Genomic DNA, 22,270 nt, shown 5'->3' with positions numbered 1-22,270 from the left:
ATTTTCTAAACTAGAAAAACTCTATAGAAGCTTTGAAATAAATCAGGTCCATGCAACCAAAGGCAGGGAACTGCCCTTCATCTCTCTGTCTTCATTAGTAAGTGTATGATTCAGTAGGAACAAATTTAGAGTGAAAAAATTGAAAACTAGGTATTAGACTAGCTCTAATCTGATCTGTTAAAATGAATGTCTACTTTTAACTGGAGAACATGACTAGACCCCAGTTCACACTCTCCATGAGGCAAACCAGGTGTTCTAAGTAGTTCTGGAGGTTTGCTTTTAAAACTTTGTGCCTGATCCAAACTAAAATGCTGTTACAGATAACCCACGTGAGTCAACCCTCTTACTGTTGTATATTTATGCTCTCATGTGTGCGATTGGTGTAGTTCTTTACTTGTCCATAGTGATACAAAAATTAAAACATGGGGAAAAAACCTATTATTTAAATATTACAACAGATACCATGCCTGTTTTCACAGAACTGGTCTATGTGTTAGTGGAAAAAATAATGAATCACAGCTATGTGTCTCTTCTTTAGCAGCTACTTGTAGAACCAATTGCTGATGGCATTGAGGATACCAGTAGTTTGAGTGTTTGATTTTTTTCTCTTTCAGGTATTATCTAAGGAACAAATTATGGCTTTTGGCACAAAATCCACAAAAGCATTCACTTTAACAGCAGAAAATTCCTGGGCTCCTTTGATATCTATACTTGTATTCTATGTAGATGAGCTTGGAGTGGTAGTAAATGATGCTCTCACTGTCCCCGTCCAGCCTGCTTTGGATGACAAGGTAATTGTGTTGAACTTGAGTCTGAGACCATGGTTTTGTCTGGGTGTTGTGTGGTAGCTTAAAAAAATTTATTTGAGTTCATAGGATTGTAAATGCAGAAAATTTTCATTGAGGACCTAACCTGAAGTTTGTGCAAGTCTTTAGAAAGACTTTCGATGATTTTAGTGCAATTAGGGTCCAGTTTTTGCATATTTGAGAGTCCTCTCTACTGGTGCTGTGTTTTCCACATAAAGAGATGCCCAGCATCTCCTGGTGTTTTTAGTGGTTTGGTCAATTACTGAGCCAAAGGTTACTGTGGCCAATACAGTGACAAGGTATCGTGTGCTATAAGGGTAGAATTCTAAAAGTTTATAAAGACCTTGTTCTAGCCAGGCAGTTGTCACATTGTGACCAGTGTTTGTGTTTCATGTGACTATCCAAACTTTAATTCAAAAAAGTTTGAAGAAGTGTGGGGAATTTCAATTTCATCACTGAATTGATTTTTCCAGCTTGCTTACCAGGATGAGATTTGGTCCTTTGTGCAAATTAAAGCTTCCCTATAACTTTTTATAGGTAGACCATCCAAAGTCTGAATGGGTTCAAATTCTTTCTCTGCTCTGGAGACTTTAACACTTATAACCAGTAATCATTAGCAAGTCTGTTTGTCCTGCTGCACGAAAAATGTTTCAATTTGCCTCATAAGTTATCCAAGTTACCAAAAGTCCTAGGAAAAAGACTCTCAGACGTCCCCAGTGTCCCAAAGATTCTAGGAAAAACAAATCCAGGCTCTTAATTATAGCCAAATAATCTAAAAAACCTGCTTCCTGGGAATTGTTAACAGCTGTAAATAGAATTTAAATCAGTGTTGTGTTTCACTTTTTTCTAGATTAAAATCTCTTGGAGCAAAGATAAGGCCAAGCCATCTGAGAAAGTCTCCCTTAAAATCAGTACAACAGAGCCAGGATCAGTAATTGGAATCTTAGTTGTTGATAAAAGTGCAAAGCTTCTGGGAGAAAGTAGTGACATAACAGAAGAATCTGTAAGTATATGGGAAAAGGAGGTTGTCATTATTGTGTGTATGAAAGATGTATGTTTGTGGAAATGTTGCAGATTATATGTTGAACTAGTAATGTTCTTTGAGCATGGTTTTTACACTGTAATTATGCAATTTGTTTTTTACTTTTACAAGTCACATGAGTGGCAGAGACTGTAAAGCTTAAGAGGTAACAGGCACAGCATTTCCAGTTCCAATCAATACTTCATTGTTCTTCACTTGATAAATTGTTAAATAGCTTCTTCTTTCAGAATAGACAATGTCAGAAAAAAACCCCTAATGATTTGTTCTTTGTGCTGTTTAAAATTAATATTATAAAATAAAGATTTTTTTTCTTGGGAGGGCAGAATACATTATTCAAGTTTAAATTACCTTTGCTTGCAGAAGATCAACTGCATTTACATTTTTAAAGAGCTAACAATATATATCATTCCTAAGGTGCTCAAAGGACATGGCCTAAATGCCATAAAATATCAATGGGCTGTAGGCTTTATTCCAGGCTTATATACAATCTTGGTCTTGGTCACTCTTCCATTAATCATAAACCCACTACAACTAACCCCCTTCATCCTGTCACAGATTTTCTCTTTGGCATGAGAGCTAAGCAACCCACAACTTGTGGTGCAGCTGTATGAATTAGCAACAGTGAAAGTTCTTAAAATGTGAGCTGACATTCAGTCTGTGGATGATTTTTGTTGTTTTTTTTTTTTTTTTCTTAGATCCTCCATGAGCTCAATTTATACAGCACAGTGCAGTATTTCCCCCTGGTCAGAGGTTCTTTTGGTGTATTTCAGGTACTGGGTTTTTTTCATAATGCTAGGCTGTGGGTTTTTTTTACTGCTTAGTGATTAGAATGTCACTTGCTAGAAAAAAGTGAAATTTCTAACTTTTGCAGCTATAGACAATGTAATGTTTTCATGGCTTGTATGAGTTTCAAGTTGTGAATCTTGTCAATATGTGATACTCTGAACGCCAAGGAATGTATTTATTTCTCCTTATTTATACCTCCATAAATACAGGTTGCTATATGCTTGATATAGTCTTCACTTTGGAAGGTTTTCAGTCATTATGACAATATTCAGATTCATATAATCTCAGTTTTTTAGGTTTCTGTATATTATTTGCTTTAGTTTTATGCTTGCTTTATGACTTTATTTACTTAAAAAGAAAGAATAGAAAAAGAAAATAGATAAGCACTGCTGATGTCCTGAATGTCCTGTACTGAGATATACTGTATAAATTTTATCCAGAAATGCAGCCTTTGGGTATCAACTGATGCAGTTCTTGAGGAGGATAAGGAACATTTTCTTTGTAAGTAATGCAACAAATGAAGCCAAATCTGATTTACTGAGAGGGGAAGGAGGTCCATGGGATAGGGCCCCCATTATATCTTCTTACTGTGCTGCATACAGGTTGCATCCAGCCTCGAAAATCATTAGCATTTCAAAGGTTCAAGTCATACAAAATTCATGCAATCAGTATTTCAGAAATTGTCCTTTTTTACTGCAGTGACATTACCCCTAAAAGCCTGAGGATGAGTGCAGTTTTCATTTGCAGCTCCAGTTGATATATATTGCTGTGGTTTGTCATGTGTAGCCAAATTACACCAGTTTCATTCAACTCCACAGAGGCCATATAGAAATTTGTGTGAAACTTTTTTTATTCTTAAAATAAAAAATTCCTAGAGTCCCAAAGTAGTCTTATATGTAACAAAGCTATAGATTAGACTCCAAACAACATATTAATTTAACTTTTCTTATCTGTATTTATTTGAGCTTTCTAATGTGGATATTTGGAGTAGGACAGCATTTTTTATTTTGCAGATGGTGGAATGATACCTATAGAAGATGGTTTCGGTGATGATATGCCCGTATCTAAAAATGGACCTCCTGATTTCAGCAATATCTATGTGAGGACACATTTTCCTGAGACTTGGCTTTGGATTGACACTAAAACGAGGTAAAAGTTAGAAGCAAAAGGAAAACAATTTGCAATTGCCTTTTTTTTTTTGTAGGTTTCAGTAGAATTCTGCACCAGTGCTGAAGAACGCTGCTTAAAATGTAGATTTATATTCTGCTACCACCTAGAGGCCACAAGCGAGATTGGAGATGGAAAAAATGAGGAATTGTACAACTGCACAAGAGAGGATTATGAGGCCTGACTGTAGGCCTAGGAGTTTCAATAGAAGTTAGATAAAAATCCTGAAGACAAAAGGAATAAACTCTTAAATTTACAAATGGGGAGATGATGGATAGAGAGACCTAGCCTTTTTCTCTACAGTATATAAAAAGATGGTGATTAGCCCAGAAAGGGATCTGAAAGGGAAATCTCTTGCTATCTGCACCTAATTCAGTGAATAGATCAAACTGTCAAGTGATGGTGAAATCTGACCTGCATTGTGAAGAACAAATCTTGTATTCTTTTACAGCTGAGAAGTTCAGGAAGCAACCATCACCTGGGATTGTTTTAAACGACCTGTCAAAGTGGATTACATGTAATGTGATGCAGTGTAATTACCTTCAATTAATGTAATTTAAAATAATTTAAATTTTTAAAATAATTTTGATCCCATCACAGTATTTTTAAATGGTTAGAAAAGGAAAATTGTATAATGAGCAACTTTTCTTTCCAGGAATGGAACTAATTTTTCATGCATTTTAAACATATATGTCCACATAATGATGTCTATAAATGGATGGTTTTGAAAGTCTGCTCTCCCCTTCTGCCATCAGATCTGGCCCAGAAACCACAGTGGATGCCCTTGTACCTGACACCATCACGTCCTGGGTAGCCAGTGCTTTTGTGGTCTCTGAGAGCGGCGGGCTCGGAGTGACGACTGCTCCGCTGGAGGTACCATCTCTCTGGAGAGCTCTCCTCTAGGGCTGCTTACACTGCAGGCTCCTGCTGGACTCCCTGAGTTAGTTCTAACAGCAGCATCTCCTTGTACTAATGAGGAGATTGAGAGCCTGTGTGTGTTCAAGCTGTAGAGAAAACATCACTGAAAAGATCTGTGATACTGTATCTGCCTTCCCTTCCTGCTCTTCTAAGACTCCACACAGATATTTGGATGCCTGTTTCTGTTGGAGAGGTTTTTTTTGTCAGAGTACTTCCAGGATTGTGCCCATTTCAGAGTCTTTGTATGTAGGAGAGTGGAATGACTCTTTGGGAGCACTGTTCCATGTTTTCTTGGCTCTGCCCAGAGGGCAGTCTATGAGCTGGTAATGGATGCAGTGAGGTGTGCACAGACTGCCTGGGATGTGAGAGGCATTTCTCTGCTGCTCTGTTAACACTTATGGCTAATGCTTACCCCAGGAGGGAGAGCAGGAGGGGTGATTTAAGGCTAAATTTATCTGTCAAAAGCAGTCCTAGAGTAAACACAGGTACAACCTGCTCTGGGTAAACTTGCAGGGGACTTGGACGAGATGTCATCCAGAGGTCCCTCCCAACACAACCATTCCGTGATAGGTGCCAAGTTTTGGGTGACTTAGCTTGAGGAGCAGAGTGGACACTGAGAGCTGGCATGGGATACCTAGCTCTCAGTGTCCACAAAGGAATTTGTTGCTCCCAAATTCCTGTGTCCTGAGGCTCTTTTCTCGCTTCCAAGTGTTTGAGGAGTTTAGCAATTTAAGCTAAATTCAGCAGCCCTGAGGTTCCCAGTGAACAACTGCAGTTGTCCTAGGATCACTCTGTAGTCAAGGAAACCACTACTTAGAGAGTTGTTTGGCCTGTTTAAAATAGGAGTTAATTCTTGAAGTCTCATTTAGCTTGTATTTTACATACACAGAATAATCTGTCCATTCATCATGTAAAGAGCCTAGAGAAACTATGTTCCTATCAGAGACAACTCCACTTCCATACCTGAGTTTAGAAAGGCTGAGACTGTGGTAGTGCGCTGTAGATTTCCGTTCTGGTTCCTGGACTAGTGTAAGCATAGCCTGAAGGCAGCCAACTTACCCATTCAAGTTCTCATGCCCTCAAATTCTTGGGGAGGGGCAATTTTTGAGATCCAAGTGGAAATCTAAGTCCAGATTTCACAGTTGGCTGCTATACCAGACACAGAGCTTGTGCTTTGAACATCCTGATCTGAACTCCACTACAGAATTTGGAGCCCAATCTGGATTTTGTGGCTAAGGCTCCTTTGAGACTGGAATATTGATTCTTGTTTCTTTCACTTGGCTTGGCAGCGATGGGACAGAAAGAGGAATAGTTTTCTGATTAAAACTGTAAGGAAATACACACTTGGCTTCTCATCCTCAAATGTGAGAAGGCTCCAAGTAGAACAGATGTTGAGATAATAATTTAGCTATAATCACCCCCATGCACTGTTCAGTACATCACTATTGTTGGGACATTTAGGTTGTTCTTAGAGCTCCATATGGCTGAAACATGTTAATCAGTACCATACAGAGAAGCAAGTAAAAGCAAGCCATGAAAAATGTAATGGGGGAAATAAATGGCATCTGCGTGCTTTATGTCATGTACTGCTTTGCATCACGGTTTTATTTTGACTTCTCCTACACAGAGTGTCAGTAATGTTACTCAGTTGTATTTTTGTAATATACTGGCATATTCCTGAGTGTAAAACTTCAGTTTTAAGGAAAAGTAAAACAAAAAAGACAAAGAAAATAGGTATGTAGGGAAAACCTTTACTATGAACTAACCAAAAAGTTTCCATCAGAACTTCTCTAATGTTTAATATCTAAAGAAGTTCATGATGCTGAGAGCTTTAGCAAACAACTTTTTTTTTTTTTTTGAGAAAGCATTGGAATATTTGCTAGCTAGAAAAAAAAAAGCTGAGGAATTTTTGTTTCTGAAACTCAAAACACTTGGAAGATGTTTTTAAATGCAAACTGAATTAAAGTACTTTTTAGTTGACATTTTGATAATAAAGGATAGCATGTCTCAGCCATTCTTATTGTGCCAATGTTCAGTGAAATTTTGATCCCACTCAGCTTGATGAGACCTTACCATTGACTTCTTAGAGGCAAGACTTCTTCCAAAATTCTCTATTTGTAGAAAAAAGAAACTCCTTGCTGGTATATTTCTGCGGTTTATATTTTAATTACTATAGTATGTATTTTTAGAAGTATAATTACAGAACTTTTGATAAGATTAATCTTACTAAATAAAAAAACCAACGTTGTAAACATTTTGTTGTTTAGTTACAAAATTTGGGTGAGGCAGTTATTTAGTTACTAGTGCATTGACATGAAGATAAGTCAACTGACATTGATCCATTACTTTTGTACTCAAAGCAATTCAGTTACTTTAATTAGAGCTCAGGAGAGATCACAGCTTCCAAATTTGCCAGATGATACTCTCATAGTCCTAATTCAGTTGCCTCTGTTGGGACTGCCCTGTGAAAGCTGTTGGCAGCTCTCATCTGAGTACTGTCTCTAAAGGTGCTAATGTCCAGAAGCATCTTCTCCTTCTGTTTCAGCCCTGCAGTTATATGTTTTGTCAGCTGTAGAGTACAACTAAACTCTGTCATTGAATTTAAAAGTGATTGGAAGACACGTTGTATAGTAATTTTCTGTCTAGTCTTTGGTTGTAAGGGTTCATGACTGATTTTGTTTTGCAGCTAGAAGTTTTTCAGCCTTTTTTCATTTTCCTGAACCTTCCATATTCTGTCATCAGAGGAGAGCAGTTCATTTTGGAAGTGAATGTCTTTAATTATTTGAAAGAAGAAGCTGAGGTAACATAACAATCTCTTTATCTTTGAATGTTACTATATATTGCAGGGTTTTCCTCACTGGTGGAGACCATGTCTTTCTTTGTGAGGACTGGTGTATTTTCTTCAGTGGGCAGACCTATTTCTCTATATACAAAAAGGGTGGCAGCTTGTGAAAGCACCTTTTCAAAATTAACCCTTTGTGTTGCAAATTTTACTGTATTTTCAGGTTACTGTGATCCTGGATATGAATGATGCTTTTGAAATTATTCTAACATCCAATGAAATAAATGCTACAACAAATCAACAATCTGTATCTGTACCGAGTGAAGATGGGAAAACTGTTCAATTCCCAATCAAGCCAAAACAACTGGGAGAGATTCCCATCAAAGTGACAGCAATATCATCTGCTGCTTCTGATGCTGTTATCCAGAAAGTTATAGTCAAGGTAAACAGTCTGCTGCTTGCCTTGTTCCTGAAGTAAATTGTTCCCCAAAACAGGCTACATAGTAGGGCAAAAAGGCAAACCAATGTACTTGTCTGCCTCGCTCTGTTTGGGGTTTGCGGTCAGGTGACTTTAAGTAGAAAACACTGCTTATAAAATAGTTTTTTAAAAGTGCTTTAAAATTCTTTAGAACCCCTTCCAGGAATGAGCTCATAGATCTGTTCTACTACAGATAGTTTATCCAATGCTTCTTGAAAGCAAGGTGAAAGCTGTTTGTGTATCACTGAACTCCTGGTGCTGCAGTTAGTTTAACAACCTGTGCAGAGTGGACCTGGTGACTGTTTTGGATAAGTGCAATCGACGTTGCCATACATCTGGCTTTCATTCAGATTATTTATTAATAATTATTAATCTATTTTAGATTTAAATTTCTGTATTTTGCTACAGATGGAATTTTAGCCTCCAGATTTTCTGATAAACCAGACACTGATAAGACTTGCCTAGCTTTGGATATCTAAGTCTGGTTCATATTAGGCTCCATTTCAGTGGTGGACATTTGTGTATCTCCTCCTGCAATAAAAGCTTAAGATATAGAACCAAAGAATGGCTGAGGTTGGAAGGGAGTAGCATGACCTTCCTCTTCAGGGCAGGAGCAACTACAGAAGGATACTCAGAATCCCTGTCTTTATCTTTATAGGCTGAAGGATTGGAACAGACATATTCTCAGACAGTCCTTTTGGATTTGACTGGGAATAAACGACAAGCAGTGTCAAAAACTTTGGAATTCACTTTTCCTTCTGATGTTGTAAGTGACAGTGAGAGAGTGCAGGTCACTGCTGTTGGTAAGAATTAACTTACTCTGTTTATATCATTAGGGAATTAATTAAGGCATTAATTTTTATTTAACTGCAATATAAGTAGGTTGAATCATTAAGTCACAGTAATTTACCATCGTGCATTAGGCTAAACATAGTAAGACCTTATGGATTGATTGTTTTATTCCTTTAATTTGTTTAATTTATGACAATATGACATTTGTAAGTTATTTTCAGAGTTAGAGAGTTGGATTTTGGTCAGAAAGGTCCTGCAAAGTTTTCTAGTATCCTGTTATAATTACTCTGTCTGCGGAATGGTAACTATAACCTGACTAACTGTTGTTTACTGTGACACCTACGATAACTATAGGTGAAAGAAGAAATAAATTAAGTTTACATTTTGCCGGATTAAATAGATTTTGGTTATGTAGGGTTTTGTTTGTTTGGTTTGGGTTTTTTTCTTTTTCATTTTTAAATGGCAACTCTTTGAAATTACTCTGTAATTGGAAAGGTCTGTAAAGAGCTGCATCAGTGGGCATAAAGTGGATTAGTGGATGAAGTATCTTTTTTGCCTGCTTAGAGGTGTTTAGTAGAAACATTCCTGATGTATCGTATATTCCCCCAGTTTAGATTATACCACCCTTTATATATGATGTATGCTTTTATTTGCAATAAGCTTTAATTTATTTCGGTTGAATTTTATCTTTCAGGTGATCTACTGGGGCCTTCTATCAATGGTTTGTCATCATTGATTAAGATGCCTTATGGCTGTGGTGAACAGAATATGATCAATTTTGCTCCCAATGTTTATATTTTGCAATACTTGACTAAAACCAGGCAGCTGAGAGACGATATTAAATCAAAAGCGATAACATTTATGAGAAAAGGTTTGTATGCATAAACTAAAGATGTTAGATTTTTAAGAGCTCTTCCTAGTAAAAGATTTCAGTGAGTCTGCCTCTGGTGTTTGAAATATTGCTCAGTTTTTGTCATGAGAACGGGAAGAGAAACCCATTTTTTCTTTTTCTTCCTCTTTATTCTGGGTTGATAGAAGTAGACAGCAAGTTATTTTGTTTACAAGGGCAAGTTTTCTCAGAAAAAAATTGTTGGTTTTGTATAATTGCTTTTTTTCATCTGAGAAATGTATTTTAGAAGATAATTCACACGGATTTCCTAGATGGTTATTACTTCTCGTTTGATAAAACCACATGTGAGCAAACATTTCTGATCTCTGCCTGAGGCACAGCAGTTTACAATGAGTCAGTGAGCAGAGTGAACCGTGTTCATTCCACGTCTTCAGTGACACATCCTGACCTGACATGTCCTTGTAGAGCTCAAGGAGTGCCATTTGATCTCATGGCTGGCTTTTTTGCCCACACAAATTTTAGACTTGGTCAGAAGTGAACTCTGTGCTAGAAATCAAAAGCTGGAAAATTTTAGTTGGAAATTGTTATATATTTGAATCGGGAGATACTCCAGAGCATCACAAAGTTTGGAGACCACAGTTGCACTCTGGCTTTTGGATCAGACAGTGTCTGACTGTGGTGTCCCACACTTGCCATGAGTCAGTGTCATGCTGAGCCTGCTCCTCAGAGAGCAGTGACACCAGCCCCATGTGAGCCTCACCCCTACTTAGGCATCGTGATGACATTTTCAATTCTTGTTTACTCTCTCTAAGTCTTTTTTGTTTGATTTTTTTAAGTTGTTGACATTTCCCTTGGAAAAGGCAGAGCTCAAAATAAATTTTCCTTTCATCGGGATTCCAATTTTCTGTCAAAGCAGTTAAATGATTTTTTTTTTTAAACTCTTCCTACTACATGGTTTAGTTGAAAAGTACAGTGGGGAGGAAGAGATGTGTTATGTACACAGCTACTCTGAAGTTTGTAAGCAATCTGTCACTCTTTTAATTCTGAGCTTTGGTACCATAGTTTTCTGAAGTTTTCCAGTAGTGGGTTTATTTATTTCAAAGCAAATGAAAATTACAGGTTTAATGTCACTTACATACAGATTGTTTTGTGTTCTTAACTTTGTTCTGATGCTCTGAAATGAGGTATGTGTTTTTAACACCGTAGGTGCCAGAATATTGTGTGCTGAAATATTTGTAACCTTAACATAGAAAAGAACCACGACCTAAAAATATTCTGTTTTTTGCTTTATTTTAATAATTGTTTTCTGTTGTTGCACTGATTATTTTCTCAAGTGTTATAAGTTGAAATTGTTGAATAAGTTGAATTCAAGTGTTTTAAGCTGAAATTAACTAGCTTAAGATGCAATTTTTATAGGCTCAGTTTTTGAAAGGATTGTTATGAAGTTTAATTGAAAACAGACTATTTCATATGTCATAATTCACCAAGTATTTTAAAAAGTAACCTCAGAATCTGAAGTAAATATAATTAATTTATGGCTAAATACTTGTGAGAAGAAGGGATCATATACCTAGCAGAAACTGCTATATGGTCTTTATTTTAGCAGTTTCATTTACTTAGAACAGAGGCAAAGCCAAAGAATGGTTGCCTTTTAGGCACATTTCTTAATTGTACTAATGACAAGTCCCATCTTCAAATCACTTTTTCTGAAATGAAAAAGACCCCGGTTGGTCTAAAAGCTTTGTAGTTAGACCCAAAGAGGTAAGGATTTTTAGCAGAATTTCCAAGCTGTGTAGAAGGCGAGATCCTTTGGATCTTTCCATCTTTCTGAAGTCCTTTCCATCCTGATACATTCCTCTTGGAGCCTTGTGAGCTCTTTTCAGTGAGCCCCTTACATCTCTTGGGTTGCAGCCAGCCCTCTGAGAACAGCAGTGGGCATCTTCATAACAGGATCCCTCTTTTCCTTCCACGAGCTGACGTTGGAGTGTCGTTTCTCGCGCGTGACCGAGTGTGCGCAGGGCCGAGCGCGGCGGCTCGCAGGAGCCTCTGGCCATCCTGTCCCAGCGTTCCCGTGTTAGATACGCTCCTGCTGGAGGCTCGTGCGTGACTGCAGCAGGGCTGGCACGGAGACGAAAGCAAGCAGAATGTGGGAAATAGCTGAGTGATCTCTCTCCCTCTGGTTCTGCTCATCTTTCTGATCCCTCCCCAGCTCACGCTCTGAGATGAATTTGTGCCTGTGTGCCCGGCAGCCTCTGTTGAGCAGGCTGAAAGCTGTAGTCTCATGCTTCTACACTGCCAGCAGGATGGTGGTTATTGCTTATTGCTGTATATTGCCAGTCCTGCAGAGAAGCAGAAGACCTTATTTTCAGGCCTTGCAGTCAGATACTTTTGAAGAGGAAGCAGTCTGTATATTTACGTGTATTTGTGCTCCTCTTAGAACATTATTTGAAACCTTAAACTTTGACATTGACTTTTGCTTTTCTTGGGGACAAATGCCACTCATTCCTCCTTCTTTTTCCTTCCATTTAGTATCATTAACTGAGTTGACAGGTATGTCATTATCTGAAAGATTCACCAGTTGTAGTGATGCAATAAGCCACTGTCATGCTAAATACATAATAAACCCCCTATATTAAAGAAAAAATTTCAATTGCAGATTCTTCTAAAGACCTAAAAGCTAGATTTCTTGCATGGGAAGGTACCCATATATACTGATTCACAGCTTTATTTCTCATTCTCTTCTATTACAGACAGACCATTCATCTTATACTGGCACTTAGATTGAGGGATCAGGCCCTTTGTTCCTCAGTAATTAGGGGTATGGTTCACTCACTGTGTATCTACAGTCAGGATTGTATGGAAGTGGGTGATTAATTCTTTATCAGTGAAAGCAAGGAACATTTTCCAGGGATGTAGTTACAGTTGTAGCTGGATGGATCTCCTGGGACATATTTGTGTGAATTCATTCATTTGTGTAGGACTTACTGATGCTTGCCCTGAGAGTTTTCTTTCTGCCTGTCTGATTCTGTATTGTGTCTGTATCTATCAGGTCTTCAGTTAATGAGTATACTTTCTTAATTATAATAGCTAAAATAGTCAAACCAAGGGAAAAGACAAAGTGGAGGAAAAGAAAAGATGTGTTATGAAATGGTATAAATAGATGCTGTTACTATTCTGGATTCACAAATGGCAGGCAAAATGCAAGGGAACAAAGGCTTTAGATACCAGAAACTACAGTGAATAGCCTATCATAGGAAGCTCTTAATTTCTACCATGAATGAACCCTGGTTCTGTACAGAAATCATCTATGAGTGACAATGCTGCTGGTGGTTATGAGCAGCCAGTGAGCCTTTGAGGTCCTTTTATTATGGATGCCTTGCAGTCAGGAGATAGCTGCACTTGTTCAGGATATTGAAAAAATCTTAGGGTAGCATTTTAAATGGTGGTTCTTCTTCTTCTTCAGGTCTTTTGAAATTTTTCACTAATTTCAGAACAACCAATTTTCAACTTGCTTTTTCTGATAGCAAGCCTACTGATTTGTCAAAAGCCACCTGAAGAGGAGACCTGGTTTTCCAGCAGCATTTGTAGCCTTTCATTTCCAGTTGGAAAACACTTAATTTTTGCTTGTGCTGTGAAGATAGAGCACTTCTGTAGGTACAGAAGATCCCCAGAATGATGAAGCAATGAGCTATAGCTGCATCTCTGCTCTGCTCTCACTGCTGTGCTCCTGGAACCTCTGGGTGTGTGGGAGGACATCTCTGCACTGGCTGGGCAGCCACAGGGGTTTCTGGTTCTCCTTTTGCAGATGGATCCTTTCTATTGTTCTCCACTTCCTCACCATTTTCTACATGGTTTTGTGTGTCCCTGCATATTTGGGAGGTTTTTTATGAAACACAAGCCTTAAGTACTGCCCTTCTGAGCCTTAGAAAGTGCCTTGGTTCATACCAGCAGTTTCAGTTCCAGTTTGTGCAGGAGCCCACATGAGAGGAAAGTGTTCAATACCTGTCTCTACTTTTCCACTTCAGGCTACCAAAGAGAGCTGCTTTTCCAGAGGGATGATGGCTCTTTTAGTGCCTTTGGAAATGAAGATCCCTCTGGGAGCACATGGTGAGTAGTTCTGCCAGAATCATTGTGGAATTTTAGTTTTTGAGATATTTTCCCTGCATCTGAAAAGTTTTTGTGAAGCTGGTAAAAGTTTCCAGCTGTATTAGCCTTCTGCCTGGTTTTCATTAGGTGTTTAGGCCAACTCTAAGTCTTTCTTGCTGGATAACATATTGTCAAAGGCATTATTAGGGCAAGGCTTTTTAATTTTGTGGGAAAAAAAAGGAATGATGAATTATTTTAACCAGGGAAATAGTTTAGTCTGAAAGTTTTTTCTGTTGCTTTCCTCAAAAGAATGAAGACTAACAATTAAATTAGTTATTCTTGCACTTGACTGAAACCATTTAGGGCTGTGTTATCATCACTGCTTCAATCAGATTATCAGTTATCTCCATACTGGAAGCTGAAGCATGACAGACATTTTGTAGGGGGTGAACAGAGTTACTAGTGACAGAAATTTGTTCTACTTGCATCTGTCACACTTCCTTTTATTGAGACTGTAAACACAGCTGAAAAAGTCTTTTCAGTGCTGAGTTTCACTCTGGGAAGCGTACAGAGCATAGTTGTGGAAGCCAGATAGATAACAGAGAGGGGTTCCAGTACTTTGTTCTGCTAACCCTTGCTCAGTTTAGATGTGGTGACATATTTCAGTACAGGCTTTTGTCCCTGTTAAATGTGCCACTGAATGAGACTTTCTTCTGGACTCAGTGGGCATCTTTCATTGCCATCAGCAGGATTTGCCTTTGACTCAACATTGATGGATTGGAAGATGAAGATTGCTTACCTCTACTGGCAAGTCTAGTACTTAAATAGTGCAGTGACAAGTTACATGAATGCACATTTGGAAAGAAGGGAGTCGAGGGATAATGTGAGATTAATAATAAAGCAAAGCTTGTTTCAAGGATATCATTACAGGGATATTGCTGATAATTAACATCAAACCTCTTGCTGCATTACTTTGTAAATTATAACTTCTGTCTAGTGGCAGAAAGCCGGAGAGCAATGTTTGAATAAAGATATGCTTGTGCTGGCAGACTCAGAGTCTATACTCTGTATTTATTTTTGAAACATAGCTGCAGAAGGGGTGATCTTCAGGAGAAAGGACATATCTTAATTTTTTGGTGGATTAAATTTAGCCTACTTGCTTATCTGGGTGAGGCATGCATTTTGCTCTGCTTGGTAGGGGTATGTAGAACACCTTATGCTTTATAGTTATTTTTATATAATCTGAAACAGAGGATGCTGTAATGCACGGCTAATTTTGACTTATTTGATGAACCTTTTCCCCAAGGTTATCAGCTTTTGTATTGAGATGTTTCCTTCAAGCTCGTCCATTCATAGATATTGATGAAGATGTGCTCATGGATACAGCTAAATGGATTGTCCGTCATCAGAAAATAGATGGAGAGTTCCAGGAGCCTGGGAAGGTGTTACACAGTGATCTTCAAGGAGGCACCAACAATCCAATTACTCTCACAGCTTACATCATGTCATCTCTCCTAGGGTTCCCAGATAAACAGGTATTGGAATTCATAAATATGATTCATAGTTAGGAGACCTGGAAAACACTTGGTAGTTAATAGAAATAGAGGAATATTTAAACATTAGACAAAATCTAACCTCATTGTGTTAAAAATCCCTTACCTATTCAAAGCAATGCAAAGTTGTGTTAAGCCCTTCAGTTTTATATTTGCAAAATCTAAAGGCAGTTTCTGTTGGCAAGAATACTGTCATGACTTGAGTCCAAGAACTTGGAAAGAAATTTCTTGGGGGCAACTAGTCTTAAAGATATTAAGCCATTCCAATTGATTTAATTGAAATTATTCATTGTCATAAAGACAGTGCCAGATCAAAAGGCTTGCCTTTGAGATTTGTGTGTGACTCTGAAAGAGATTTTCATTGTTTCTTGGCTGTGGTTTGGGGCCAGTAATTTCTCTGGTTCAGTACAAATTTGTCTTTAACATTTTTCTACTCCAAGATATGTTTTATTCACTATACATTCTTCAATATTATCTTAATTTCCAGCATGCTTATGCCATCAAGACTGCTACAAACTTTCTAGAAGATAAGTTAGAAGAAGGCATTTCAGATAATTACACATTGGCACTTGTGACATATGCATTGTCCTGGGCAAAAAGTCCAAGAGCAAAGGAAGCACTGAATATGCTGAACCAGAGAGCAGAACGCCAAGGTACTCCACAAATATCTCACATGGTTGTACAGATAGATTTTTGTCAAATTTAAAGATGTCTATCAGATATCTACAGCTCTGTGCTCAGAATTCAAATCTGTTCAGAGTATGATATGGAGAACAAGCTGAGAAGTCCCAAGACAGCCTTAATAAGAAGTGTCCATAAATGAGTGACAATTCACTCAAAGTGTGTTCAGTCTCAGTTAGTGTGTTCCTGATATAGGAGTACTGTGATGCTGTTGAACGACATGGCTTGTCAGGTTTCCTGTTTTAATCACCTCGTATTATCAGCCTGATTAAAGAGAGATGGATGAAATTCACTCTTCCAGTGTAGTTTGGAGAGATCAGGAGGGTATTGGGGAGCAATGAGTATTAGAAAGAAGAGGTGAAGTATTGGAATTTCTATAAGGCAATGCAGAGGTCGATTGCACTTTCTCTGGGGACCTATCATCTCAGTATATTTAACTTCTTTCAAGTTCAGCTGAATTATTTTTCCTAATTCAGGGGAAGAACAGACCATATGGAATATAGGAAATTGAAGTTTTTGGCTCAAAATAGTAACTGTCATCATGAAGAATCCAAAGGAATTTGTGTTGTAGCCTAGCAAGGGAGCCTTTTGAGTGTCTGTCTGTCTTTACTGAGTTAGGCCTTTTGGACAGCCACTTCTTGGAAGAGAAGAAGTAATTTTTTTGGGAAGGCTTTACTCAAGAATGAGTCTGTTGAGCAGCTGTGCTGCCTGAGGTGCCTTCTCTGGTCCTGAGAGAAAGGAGCACTAGAACAACAAGGTCGCCTTTTCAGAAGGGCTTCTTTTTGTGAGCACTTCAGGCTGACAAGGAAAGGATCAATGTAAAGTTCACTGAAATCAATTGAGTGACTATTTAGACCCCAGCTTTTTTTGTAGGTAGATTCAGACATTGCTGAGGAAGTACCTTATGGAACACACACCTAAACATTAACACAAATGTGTATAGAGCCCATGTGTAAGCATTAATGAAGAGTTTTCCCCTAAGACTTTTCCAGAAATCCAAAGACTTCAGTCTGTGGATCAGGTTATTGTTGGTTTCTTTTGCAGGAGAATTTCGTTTTTGGGTAACGCCTGCTTCTGAAATTTCTGACTCATGGCAGCCACGGTCCATTGACATTGAACTTGCAGCATACGCTCTGCTCTCGCACTTTCATCAAGACAGATTAGCTGAAGGCATCCCTATTATGAAATGGTTAAGTCATCAAAGAAATCACCTTGGGGGATTTTCATCTACTCAGGTAATATCTTGTCTTAAGAGGTTTTGCTGTAATTTTTAAACAAGCAGTGTATATTTCAGAATTAAAAAGGACCATTCTTACACAATAATTACTGAGTTTTGTTTTGCTGTAACAGCTTTGGTTATGTACAAGCTTGCATTATTGGCATCTTACTCCTGGACTGCCAGTTTTAGTATTTTTGGGAAGTCTAATAAGAAAGAGAATTAGAGGGAGACCTTCTTTATATAATGTACTAATAACAAATAAAGAAGAAATAGTAGTGCTTGTGGAAAAGTAATTAAATATATTTTCAAAATAAGTATGATGAATATATATGCTTACTTCCTTTCCAAGGAGAGAAGCCTCTTTTTATTTTTACCATGTGCCAGTCCTCAAACTCTTGAAAGGCTATTAACTTAGCCTTTTACTAAATGGAGTAGGTTTTAGAAAAACAGCCTAACCTAACCCCTCTTCTGGCAGCTGGTCTTAACTTACTGATGTACTTTGTCCTTATTATTGCATAGATTTTTGATGGGCCATGAAATTTGGAATATCATCACTATCTCCAGGAGGCTTCCATGTTATTGAAGCCGCGTCTTGTAAGCTATGCTGACATCCAAAAAATTAGATAGTACTATGGATTGCATTGGTTTAAACTAGCTTTTAAATTAACTACAAATGCTGGTCACAGTAAAATGTCACATTTCATCATGCTGCTGGTACCAAGGTGTACAGGCTATCCTTCATTATTTTCAGATGTTGGTTAGTATTAATCTGAGAGAAATGTGTTCTGAGTAAAATGCAATTTAAGAACCGGCCTGGTTCCCCTGAGGTATTACTGCTTTCCTAATGTGTTAATTCTTGCTTATTATTTGGAGAGGTTGATTGAAGCATTAAATGAGTTTTAAAAGCTTTTCTCTATTCTCCAGAAACTTATTTTACTTGGAAGTTTAAAAATCTATCTTTTACCCTTGAGAGTGAAATTAAGAAATTAATTTAATCCTTTTGTTCTTCCATAGTCTAAACTATTTGGATTTCAAAATTGCTCCAATGTCTTGCTAGATGCCTTTTTTAATTTGTAGAAATTACTCCATAATTTTTTATTTATCTTCTAAGTTTGCTCTAAAAAATAACATTTGGAGTGTTTCCTTCCATGAGTTTATTACATAAGAAACTTAATATATTGTTGAACAATAAGGAGGAAAGCATTAAGTTGTATGTGTGATGCTTTATAAATTAGGGTGTAGGAATTCACCATAATCTGTATACATGATACAGTTTACTGTGAATTTGCAGTTCTTTCTGCAAATTCAGCTGATCTTTCTGCATTTCTGAAATCAGTGAAGCAGGGCATCTCAGACAAGGATGTGGCATGGGAAGGAAAATGTTTTTTTATCAGTTAGAGTGAATAGTAAGCCCCTACTAGCCCCTTAAGGTATGGCACAGTCACCATGTTGTAGTGAATGAATTCCTGTTATGTTTTACTAGAAGGGGCCTAATAATAAATAAAGTATCTGTATGCCAAGCCTGAAAGGCCAATTTCTTCACTCTGACTGGTTAAAAATAGGTGCAAAATAAACTGCTTGAACAGTAAAAGTCCCTGAGATTAGACACATATATTTGATTACTGTATTTCTTCCCAGAAAATAGTGGATGTTAAAATTCTCATTCCTTAAACTGGGCTGGACCAAACGTTCAAACACTGCCTCTTGTGCTCAAAACCTGGAGACCTAAGCCTACAATCACACACAAAGATAAAAAAAATAGAATTTTAGATACATATATGACTGTGTGTAAGTATATTCTGCAGTGGTTAAACAATTGCACAAAACCCTTGAATCAAATACAGAGGGCAAACTGGGCTGAAACCCTTTGAAGTTGTTGCTGAGTGTCTGATAACAATTCATTTCACCCTTTTGTTAAAATTAGTGTTAATGATTTTTCAGACCTGGAGCTTTTGCATCAATGATCAAGGCACCCTGAAAAACTCCTGTGCAGTACTGAGCACTTAATGCACAGTCACTAAATAAATCTAGAAAGTATCAATGTTGTTACTTTCCTCTGTGTCTTTCTCCATGATTGGTGTGTAATTCTGACTGTTGTGTCTTTCAGCTTGTCAGGTGTTGCATGTACCTTGCACAAGAAAAAAACTTCCTTGGCTGGCTCCCACCTCATTTTCCATTCCCACAGGAGCTAACTTCTTGTCTTGTGTTGCTCTCTCTTCTGGGCTGGCATCTTCATGCCAGGGGAATCCAGACATAGGGAGGGCTGCAGGAAGGTTCCAGCATGGTCAACAAATGGGTCAATGCAGGGACTACGAGCTCCCCAAGGCATGGTCTGTGTGCTGTGCTGGCTGCTTCTTTTCAATACAAAAGGGTTTGTTTCTCTCAACAGGACACAGTGGTGGCTCTACAAGCCTTGAGTCTGTTTGCAGCTCTCACTGTGGCAAGCAAAACAGAAATGGATATAACAGTGACAGCCCCTTCTTTGGAAATGCCAGAGACATTCTCAATTGATACTCAAAACCGTTTCCTGCTTCAGACTAAGGAGGTACTGTAAAAAATGAGGAATACTTTTGTACAGTCTGCTGACTGAAAGTACTTTGAAAATACTGGTTTGCTCATCTTTCTTTCAGATTCCCCCTGCACAACAAATGACAATGACAGTGTCAGCGGAGGGAATGGGATTTGCTGTCTTTCAGGTAGGCAATGCAGGCAATCAGGTAGGTATTCTTGCTGAAGATATGCTTTCTGTAAGGAAGGTGTGTTTTGGAAGTTTTATAAAATCTGTTAATAGGAGCAGTCTTCCAAAATGTCTTAAATCAGTAGCAAAGCACTTCTGAGTGCTAAAAAGCACTAACTGAGGAGTGCTGTGAATAAAATATGGATATATTCCTGTCGTTTCTGACCAATGGTGTGGCCTTTTAAGTACTGCTGGATGACCGACAGTTTTGGGGTACTTCCATGAGCCAGAGGTGTATCAAAGCAGCCCTGTCCTGCACAAATGCAATGTCCATTTGCAAGACAAAGGACTGCAGTGGTACACTGGCAGACACAGAGTTCAGAGTAAAACAGGTATGTGGACTAGAAATGCCTCAGAAATGCCTCATTTGAGAACCTGTGGTAAACCATAACAAGGCACAGATCAATACAGAATAAGATTGCATTGCTGGTTATAAGAATTGTTTTCCTTTCATATCCATGTCCATATTCATATTATTTTCCTTGAAGTAGAAGGCAACAAAAAGTAAAAATAAGAGGTTATTATAGCTAGGTTCTCCAGCAATTTTTACAGTGTTCTGAAATAGTATGAAAAACAGAGTCAGACAATTCTGCACACTACAAAAAGTAATAGACACTTAGCATCAACCAAAAGTGTGGGCATGGCAGAAAGTGGAAGGAGAAATACCATTTCAGAAAACAGTATTGGATCTAACGTGATATGGCCAGCAGTGGATCTCACTTCCCTGGTGCCCTCTCCATGGCAATTGGTTGTGACCATGCAGGTGAAAGAGCAGACCTTGGAAAAGTTAGCAGAAACACTAGTCTCTGAGCACAAGAAACTGATTTTATTGAAGTATAAACTTAGACTTGATGATACTGTCCTTCACTGTAGTGTTCTAACGCATCTGGGAAGCAAAAAAAGCCTGGTGATAGTTGTAAATGTACTTTGGGATAAAACAACTTTCCAAAGAATTCTTCACAGCTGCCTATCAGCAGTGAACAGCATCTGGAGATACACCTCATTCATTCACCACCAGTCTGCAAAACCCACAGTGCCATAAATCACAAACCATGATTATTAATTCCCAGAAGTACAAATGAAGTTACAGCAAAGTTCAAAAGTTTCAGAGGATAATTTAGATTCAGACTTGCAGGCCAAGATAGTAATGAAGATCTCAGCAGGACTGTGTTCACACATCTGTGGTTTCAGTGTGCCTGTGTGTGTGATTGTGTGGAATATAACAAAGGGGGCTCCAGAACAGTTAAGACTATTTAACCCTAATCATTGTTGAGAAATACTTTGTGATATTTAGTCAGTTAATTTGTCAGGCGAGCTGATGAAAAACTTTTCAGCAAATTGTTTCTTGCTGGAAAACACTAATTTGTTGAAATTAATACCTTTTGTGAAAACACATTGGTTCCTATTATATTATTTCCAGCAGGAAAATTTCACGTTCAAGCTAGCATGTCTGGTGAAGACTGGGCAGAAGTCTTCCACTGAGAATAGCCAGTTGACTGTGGTGGAACATTCCCTGGGGGTGTATAACACAAGGGTTTAAGTTCCTGGTTTGTTGCATGAACGTGGAAATGTGCTCACAAAGAACTGCTGTTCACGAACCAAGGCTAGATTACCTTGTTCATTTAGGTTACTGTGCTGTTGCCTCTTTTCCTGAAGCTTTGAGTCAGAGATGCTGTGACTTGATTCAGAATATTACACTTAACACCCTGGAGTAGATCCTCCAAAACCTTGTCTTGGATGAGATCAGTTCCTTCCTTCTGCTTCCTTTGGCAAGTCTGGTATTCTAAAAGAAAGAGCACTGAGGACATTGAATGAGATTTCTCTTTTTCCCAGACATAGGCTAGGTCTGGATCAGATTTAATAAATCAGATAGCATATGACATTGCAATCACATTTCTTCAGCTGGGTTTCATTGTCCTGGGCCCGTCAGAGTACAGTGGTAAGAATCACTTTTCTGGGATTTGGCTTTCTCACCAAATGTAGCGTGTCAAAACAGTAATTCATTTAAGTATCACACAACACAAGATTAAATCCATTAATGGAAACATCATGCTTTTCCAACAGAATGGATTCTTAGGAAAATTTTTTTTTTGTGAAATCTCACTCTCTGTGTGCAAGTTGGCAGTGCATTCTCTCCTGACCCTTCAGGATCTCATAAAATGTATTTATTTTGGATATTATGATTGTAAAGGCAGACATTTACTTACAGCTTTTTGGTCCAGATGTCAATAAAGTTTTCTAGCTTGTCTCTCCATTGTAGGTATATCCCATTGTTGGTATATCCCATGCATGACCTAAGACACTTTGCAAGAGGGAAGTGAAGATGGGTTAGGGTATTATGAAGGATGCTCTAGAGAAGGGAGGCAAAGAAGC

The 22,270-nt window shown here is 38.1% G+C and overlaps 1 protein-coding gene across 1 annotated transcript in view; it reads left to right on the top strand.

The window, feature by feature from the left end:
• The window catches only part of CD109 (CD109 molecule), a 65,668-nt gene that overhangs the window by 33,822 nt on the left and 9,576 nt on the right, over window positions 1–22,270 (top strand). Inside the window, exons 14-29 of the mRNA XM_054279971.1 lie at window positions 615–791; window positions 1,657–1,809; window positions 2,544–2,618; window positions 3,075–3,135; window positions 3,648–3,783; window positions 4,557–4,674; window positions 7,406–7,519; window positions 7,725–7,943; window positions 8,638–8,782; window positions 9,466–9,642; window positions 13,647–13,728; window positions 15,014–15,242; window positions 15,748–15,913; window positions 16,986–17,176; window positions 19,550–19,705; window positions 19,791–19,856. Of these exons, the coding sequence (XP_054135946.1) occupies window positions 615–791; window positions 1,657–1,809; window positions 2,544–2,618; window positions 3,075–3,135; window positions 3,648–3,783; window positions 4,557–4,674; window positions 7,406–7,519; window positions 7,725–7,943; window positions 8,638–8,782; window positions 9,466–9,642; window positions 13,647–13,728; window positions 15,014–15,242; window positions 15,748–15,913; window positions 16,986–17,176; window positions 19,550–19,705; window positions 19,791–19,856 (2,265 nt within the window). The remainder of the gene's footprint in view (window positions 1–614; window positions 792–1,656; window positions 1,810–2,543; window positions 2,619–3,074; window positions 3,136–3,647; window positions 3,784–4,556; window positions 4,675–7,405; window positions 7,520–7,724; window positions 7,944–8,637; window positions 8,783–9,465; window positions 9,643–13,646; window positions 13,729–15,013; window positions 15,243–15,747; window positions 15,914–16,985; window positions 17,177–19,549; window positions 19,706–19,790; window positions 19,857–22,270) is intronic.

Source organism: Melozone crissalis, unplaced genomic scaffold (assembly GCF_028551555.1).
Source record: "Melozone crissalis strain CALT ecotype California unplaced genomic scaffold, PUWL_Pcris_2 ptg000027l_1, whole genome shotgun sequence".
Lineage (NCBI taxonomy): Eukaryota > Metazoa > Chordata > Aves > Passeriformes > Passerellidae > Melozone > Melozone crissalis.
Note: the sequence above shows the minus strand (reverse complement) of the source record. Positions and strands in the feature narration are given on the sequence as shown.